We start from the raw sequence: 8412 nt of genomic DNA on the forward strand, positions 1-8412 counted from the left end.
CCCGGTTGGGTTATTTGTGGACCTGCGTAAAGCTTTTGATACTGTCAACCACCATAACCTTCTTCTTAAATTACATCATTATGGAGTCAGAGGACACTCCCTACAATACCTCGAGTCCTACCTTACTGACAGGCTCCAATATGTTTCTGTGAATAATACAATTTCTCCCACCCTACCCATCAACATTGGTGTTCCTCAGGGCAGCATACTTGGCCCTCTCCTCTTTCTCATCTACATTAATGACCTTCCAAATGCCTCCCAACACCTCAAACCAATTCTATTTGCTGACGACACAACCTTCATTTACTCCAGTCCTGACCCTCTTGCTCTAAATGCCACAGTAAATACTGAGCTAAATAAAGTCCATCTTTGGCTAACTGCCAACAAACTCACCCTTAACATTGACAAAACCTTCTATATTCTGTTTGGCAATAAATCCTCTAGTCTTATAAATCTCAAAATAAACAATACCCAAATTTGTAACAAATTAGATGGCAAATTCCTTGGCATTCTCATTGACCACAAGCTGAATTTCCAGGGACACATTCTAAATATATCAAAAAAAGTCTCTAAAACTGTGGGCATTCTTTCTAAGATCAGATATTATGTACCACGCCCTGCCCTGGTGACTCTCTATTACTCCCTTATCTATCCTTATCTCAACTATGGTATTTGTGCTTGGGGTTCTACTACCCAAAATCACTTACGTCCTCTAATTACCCAACACAAAGCCGCTATTAGGACAATATCCAACTCTGGCCCCAGACATCACTCGGTACCCCTACTCAAATCTCTTAATATGTTAGATATTAAGTCACTGCACATTCTCTCATGTGTATTATACATATATAAAACGCTAAACCATAATGCCAATCCTGATCTTAAAAGCTTCATAGAAGGTTGTACCAGAACCCATGAGCACCACACCAGAAATAAATACAGCTTTGATATTCCTAGAGTACGTCTTAATCAAACTAGAAATGCTCTGCAAATCAAGGGGCCCAGAATGTGGAATGACCTTCCCAACCATGTTAAAGACTGTACCTCTCTCAACCAGTTTAAGATAAAAACTAAACACTACCTAATAAATTCCCTGTAATCTACCTCACTCCTTTAATCAACACTGTTTGTCAACCTATTGTATTTGTGCTGCTTTTTTCAGTCATGTTCCCCCTTTTTTTTTTATCTTTATTTGTATTTGTTCTCAACACCTTTTAATCTTTATGCTCAATTAGTATTAAGTTCTAGATATTAATGTTTTTCTTGCCCGAAACGCATTGCGTAATAGTGGCTTTAGGCATTGTATGTACTAGCTCTATCTATATATCAATCCATTAATGTAACATCACTTGTATGTATATACCTTACCTGAATAAACATCTGAATCTGAATCTGAATCTGATATAGGATGTCCATTTCTTTCTCAGATATGTTTTCTTTCTTTCTCTCCCTTTCTATTTCAGATATGAATTAAAAAATTATTATACCCTAATTTACCCTTAATGTTTTAATGTAGGTAATTAAAAGATTATAAAAAAGTTTTTAGAAATGTTAATTATTTACGTTCTAAGGTTGTATATAAAAGTTCTCAAAAAACCTTTTCTAAACGTAATTATAAACGTGCTGAAAACAATGAAATGTCGTTTTTAGGATGTTTTAAAAACATGAAAATGTTTGCTGGGTAACTGGCCGACCCTTCACAGTGTTCAAGAGAGAACTATCAACATCAGAGGCCCGAGACTGTTCAACACGCTTCCACTACACATTAGGGGCATAACTGGCCGACCCCTCACAGTGTTCAAGAGAGAACTATCAACATCAGAGGCCCGAGACTGTTCAACACGCTTCCACTACACATAAGGGGCATAACTGGCCGACCCTTCACAGTGTTCAAGAGAGAACTGGATAAGCACCTCCAAAGGATACCTGATCAACCAGGCTGTGACTCATACGTCAGGCTGCGAGCAGCCGCGTCCAACAGCCTGGTTGATCAGTCCAGCAACCAGGAGGCCTGGTCGCCGACCGGGCCGCGGAGACGCTAAGCCCCGGAAGCACCTCAAGGTAACCTCAAGGTAACATGTAAATCATAAACACTCACCCACCACGTTACTGTAAGTAACATGTGAGTCATAAACACTCACCCACCACGTTACTGTAAGTAACATGTGAGTCATAAACACTCACCCACCACGTTACTGTAAGTAACATGTGAGTAATAAACACTCACCCACCACGTTACTGTAAGTAACATGTGAGTCATAAACACTCACCCACCACGTTACTGTAAGTAACATGCGAGTCATAAACACTCACCCACCACGTTACTGTAAGTAACATGCGAGTCATAAACACTCACCCACCACGTTACTGTAAGTAACATGTGAGTCATAAACACTCACCCACCACGTTACTGTAAGTAACATGTGAGTCATAAACACTCACCCACCACGTTACTGTAAGTAACAAGTGGCATTTTTGGAGACTGAAAGATGTAGCTGCGGACTTAAGCCTCCCATTAACTCTTCGACTCATCAGTGAAAAAGAGGGAGTTGCCAAAGGAATGGAAGACAGCCAATGTTGTGTCAATGTTCCAGAATGAAAGGACACAGGAGCCACTAAACTACACAATAGCTTTAATAACCACCATTTTCAGTTAGAAGGTGATCTAAACATCTAAACATAATCTAATAAAAACAACTAAATGATCTAAACATAGGTGAGACGAAGAGAAGGCACCAGGAATAGTATAGGCTAGAAAGCTATTTCATGATCCTGTTAACACAACAAGGTGAAGACTGCTAGGATGGTACACACGCACATGGACAGATAATTTACATCAAAGTTGTGAGAAACGTTTAGGTGACCAAAAGACTATTATCTAGGCAACACAGTGTCCCGGACTTACTAATGTTCCACACTCACATCCATATCGCGATTCTATATATGGCACGATTCCATTTCAATGTTTCCGAATGCATTGTTAAATTTAATTTTCATAAATTTCGATTTATTTTCATCTTAATTTCATTATTTTGTGTGACATTGCTTTGCAATTGACCTGTATTGTTTACCATACCGTTCATTTCATGAGCATACTTTATTTTCATATTTTTTTAATTTCATTTTTCAACTGTTCTTATTTTTCTGTGGAATTGTGTCGATTGATCTGCGTGTGAATTGAAATACTTCGTTAGTATTTTTGTTTTGTTTTTGTTTTGTAAACAAGAAAATGAACAACGCCCTTATTTCACAGCTGCAAATGTGCAACAAATAGCCATGAATCCACCAGCTACAACGTTAACTGCTTCCTTCATGTTATGTCAAAAAGACGCATTTGCGAAAACTCTGCTGTATTCGAAGTGCCTACGTTTTACACATGGAGTGCGAGTAGAAAATCATTAGAACGACATGAACGAGGAGAGCGAGTTGACAGACAACCTGGCAAATTCAAACAAACTATGATAGGCAGACTGTACACCATGGATCCCAAACAAGAGTAATGCTTTTCTCTTTGCATGCTGTTGGTAAATGTGCCCGTTCCAACGTTTTTCCAGCAATTGAGATTTGTCAACGGCGTTACACATGCATCTTTCCGTAGTGCATGTCAAGCTCTGAATTATTTTTGAACGACCGACACTGGGATGTACGTATGCATTAATGATTCTTCCAACACGTCACTTCCAAATCAAAATCATGCAATGTTTGCAATCATATTGACCGCCTGCTCTCCTTCATCTCCAACAGAGTATGGGAGAAAAACAAATCGCACACAGCTGAAGATATTGCTCGTCGAATACGCAAGGAAAATTCAAATATGAACATGGATTTCACAGCAGAACTCTACAACGAATCATTGATAATGATTGAAGATTTGTGCTTAGAAATCGCAAACAAAGTTCTTAATCAATTGGGAATGCCATCACTGAATCGGTCTGCTGCTGCTTCGTTCCATGAAGAATTGCGTCGTGAACAAAATTACAACTCGGGTGATCTGTTCTCGCATGTGCAAGAAAATATTCCTAAGCTAACGCTTGAAAAAAAAAGTCATTTATGATCAAATGATTCAAACTGTCAATAACGGGCTTGGAGAAATCTTCTTAGATGCGCCAGGAGGAACTGGTAAAATCTTCCTAATTAGATTGATTCTGGCAACAATTCGATAAAAAATAGCATAGCTCTTGCGGCGTCCGGAATAGCTGCGACATTGCTACCAGGTGGAAGAACTGCTCATTCAGCTTTCAAATTGCCATTGAACATGCAATTCATTGAAACACCCAAGTGCAACATTTCCAAAGCATCCGGCATGGGAAAAATATTGCAAAAATTCAAACTTATTTTTTGGGATGAATGTGCACTTTCCAAATGGAAACATCAGACCATTTGGGAACACATTAATATTGCTTGCAAGAGATTTCAGGCCAACATTACCTGTAATTCCTCGATCGACACCAGCAGATGAAATAAATGCTTGCTTGAAATACGCTACTTTGTGGCGCCACGTAAAGTTATTTAAATTAACTACAAAAATGCGTTTCCAGCTGCAAAAGGTTCTTGAGTTATTCTCACATATATTGCTGGAAATTGAGAACGGAAACGTACCGGTTGATCGAACCTCAGGACGAATTTCATTGCCTCATAACTTCTGCACTTTAGTGCCGTCAAGAGAAGAATTTGTTGAAAAAGTATTTTCCAATATTCAAACCAATTATAAGAATTACAATTGGCCGAGCTGTTCTTGCGGCCAGGAACAAAGACGTCTAAGAACTTAACAATATTATTCAGTCTAACATACAAAGCGAGGACGTCACATACAATCCGTCGACACTGTTGGGGGGAAGCAGATGAACCAGTTAATTATTCATCACAATTCCTTTAATTCAATCGATTTGCCAGGGATACCACCGTCGCGCCACTGCCAGGGATACCACCGCCGCGCCAATGCCAGGGATACCACCGCCGCGCCACTGCCAGGGATACCACCGCCGCGCCACTGCCAGGGATACCACCGCCGCGCCACTGCCAGGGATACCACCGCCGCACAACTGCCAGGGATACCACCGCCGCGCCACTGCCAGGAATACCACCGCCGCGCCACTGCCAGGGATACCACCGCCGCACGTACTGGAATATTTGCCAGGGATACCACCACCGCACGTACTGGAATATATGCCAGGGATACCACCGCCGCGCCACTGCCAGGAATACCACCGCCGCGCCACTGCCAGGGATACCACCGCCGCACCACTGCCAGGGATACCACCGCCGCGCCACTGCCAGGGATACCACCGCCGCGCCACTGCCAGGGATACCACCGCCGCGCCACTGCCAGGGATACCACCGCCGCGCCACTGCCAGGGATACCACCGCCGCACCACTGCCAGGGATACCACTGCCAGGAATACCACCGCCGCGCCACTGCCAGGGATACCACCGCCGCGCCACTGCCAGGGATACCACCGCCGCGCCACTGCCAGGGATACCACCGCCGCACGTATTGGAACTGAAAATCGTCATGCCAATTATCATGTTGTTAAATATCAACCAGCAAAAGATTAGCAACAGCACGCAGCTTGCAGTAAAAAGATTATTCAGCAACGTCATAGAAGCAACAATCTTGACATGATGTTTCAAAGGTGAAGTGGTCCTCATTCTTTTCATTCCTATCATTCTAACGGATTTGCCATTTCAATTTAAGAGATTGCAATTCCCAATTCGATTGGTGTTTGCAATCACCATTAACAAAGCTCAGGGCCAATCGTTAGAATTGTGAGGTTTAGATCTAGACACGGATTGCTTCTCGCATGGACAATTATATGTTGTGTGTTCTAGAATCGGCAAACCAGACAATCTCTATATCTTCACAGACAATAGAACAAAAAATATTGTATACCCACAAGCATTTTGAAATTAAACATATTAGAAACGTGCGCTTTCTCTTTTCTTTCTTTTCCATTTAACCAGACTGAGCCACAGCAACACTTGGCGGGTGCAGCTAGTTGTAAAATAACATTTTCAACATCTCAATGACACACCTGAGTTTCAGGCTTTCTTCCGTGCCCCCTTGTTCCATTATTATTCATTGTAAACCTCTCCTCTGTTTCCATCTTGTCTGTCCATCTAATCATTTCATACGTCTTTATCATATCCTCCCTTTCCCTCCTCTTTTCTAAAGTCGTCAGGTTTAGTTTCTTCAGTCTGTGATTGTGCCTCTGGGACGAGTCTCTCAGTCTGTGATTGTGCCTCTGGGACGAGTCTCTCAGTCTGTGATTGTGCGTCTGGGACGAGTCTCTCAGTCTGTGATTGTGCGTCTGGGACGAGTCTCTCAGTCTGTGATTGTGCCTCTGGGACGAGTCTCTCAGTTTGTGATTGTGCCTCTGGGACGAGTCTCTCAGTTTGTGATTGTGCCTCTGGGACGAGTCTCTCAGTCTGTGATTGTGCCTCTGGGACGAGTCTCTCAGTCTGTGATTGTGCCTCTGGGACGAGTCTCTCAGTCTGTGATTGTGCCTCTGGGACGAGTCTCTCAGTCTGTGATTGTGCCTCTGGGACGAGTCTCTCAGTCTGTGATTGTGCCTCTGGGACGAGTCTCTCAGTCTGTGATTGTGCCTCTGGGACGAGTCTCTCAGTCTGTGATTGTGCCTCTGGGACGAGTCTCTCAGTCTGTGATTGTGCCTCTGGGACGAGTCTCTCAGTCTGTGATTGTGCCTCTGGGACGAGTCTCTCAGTCTGTGATTGTGCCTCTGGGACGAGTCTCTCAGTCTGTGATTGTGCCTCTGGGACGAGTCTCTCAGTCTATGATTGTGCATCTGGGACGAGTCTCTCAGTCTGTGATTGTGCATCTGGGACGAGTCTCGTTACAAACTTCTGCACCTTTCGAGCTTACTTATGTTTATTTTTAAGATGGGGGCTCAATGATGGAGTGGCATACTCTAAGACTGGCCTCACACAGGCGGTATACAATGATGGAGTGGCATACTCTAAGACTGGCCTCACACAGGCGGTATACAATGATGGAGTGGCATACTCTAAGACTGGCCTCACACAGGCGGTATACAATGATGGAGTGGCATACTCTAAGACTGGCCTCACACAGGCGGTATACAATGATCTAAAAGCCTCTCTATTTAAGTGACTGAAGGATGTTCTGATTTTTGCCAAAGTAGAGTATGCAGCTGACGTTATTCTATTTATATGAGTCTCTGAAGTTAGGTTTGGTGTTATGTCCACTCCCAGGTTTTTATCTCTAGACGTTATAGGAAGGTAGTTTTCCTTCATTGTATAATGACCTTTCGGTCTGCTGGCTCTTGTCCCCATTTTCATCATCTTACACTTGTTATTGTTGAACTCTAGCAGCCATTGCTCGGACCATCTCTGCAACCTGTTCAAGTCATCCAGGAGAATCTTACAGGCCTCATCTGTCACAACCCTCCTCATTAGTTTTGCAACCGATCCTTGAGGCACCCCGCTTGTTACTCTATGGCTCAAGGGCTAAGAATGACTATATAAACATAAGAATATTGGCAGATATATACTATGAAAATGATATTGCCTCCAAAGAAAAGAACGAACCGAAACCAAGTGACCAGGTTACAAAAAAGGGAGGCCAGTAAACAGAAAATGATAAAGAAATTTGTGAGGAGCTCAATGCCAGCTTCCACGGAGTGTTCACTATTGAGCCTGAACAGTTCACAGAGCCAGATGAGGATACAGCCCCTGATGAGATACTACTAAATATTGAGGTAACAGCTGAGGAAGTAAGAATACAGCTTGCATCACTGGATGTAACTAAAGCTACTGGGCCAGATAGAATATCATCATGGATGTTAAAAGAAGCAGCACAGGCCCTCAGCATACCTCTTGCACTAATCTACAGTGAGTCACTTACACAAGCGGTAATTGCCAAACTGCTGGAAGAAGGCAAATGTGGTGCCATTATGCTAGAAAGAACATAGAGAAGAGGCACTTAACTACAGACCAGTGTCACTCACAAGCATCCCTTGCAAAGTACTTGAAAGAATACGATTATTCTTATATTATTAGATTATTAAGAGTAGTTGCACACCTAGAAAGAATTTGGTTTGTAAGTAAACAACAACAACAACACGGCTTTAGAGAAGGGAAATCATGCCTGACGAATCTCAAGGTATTTTAGGATAAGGTAACGAAAATAACGCAAGACAGAGACGGATGGGCAGATTGCATATTTCCGGACTGTCTAAATGCCTTTGATAGAGTACCACACAGAAGGCTATTATACACACTTGAGAGGCAGGCGGGAGTAGACGGAAACACACTATCATTAGTAAGGAATTACCTGACAGACAGGTGTCAGAGTGACAGTGAGGGGCGAGGAGTCGGACTGGCGTAGAGTAACAAGCGGGGTGCCTCAAGGATCGGTGCTGGGTCCCATACTGT

The 8412-nt window shown here is 42.9% G+C and overlaps 1 protein-coding gene across 1 annotated transcript; it reads right to left on the minus strand.

Annotated features, from left to right (window-relative positions):
- Window positions 1-6126: 6126 nt before the first annotated feature.
- LOC138365078 (uncharacterized protein Mb2952c-like) lies at window positions 6127-7930 on the minus strand. Its single transcript, XM_069325187.1, has 2 exons — window positions 7883-7930; window positions 6127-6789 (listed from the first exon to the last, which is right to left on the minus strand). Exons 1-2 carry the CDS (start codon window positions 7928-7930, stop codon window positions 6127-6129), a joined length of 711 nt encoding a protein of 236 aa, XP_069181288.1.
- Between the last annotated feature and the right edge of the window lie 482 nt (window positions 7931-8412).

The sequence above is a fragment of the Procambarus clarkii genome, chromosome 15 (assembly GCF_040958095.1).
Source record: "Procambarus clarkii isolate CNS0578487 chromosome 15, FALCON_Pclarkii_2.0, whole genome shotgun sequence".
NCBI lineage: Eukaryota > Metazoa > Arthropoda > Malacostraca > Decapoda > Cambaridae > Procambarus > Procambarus clarkii.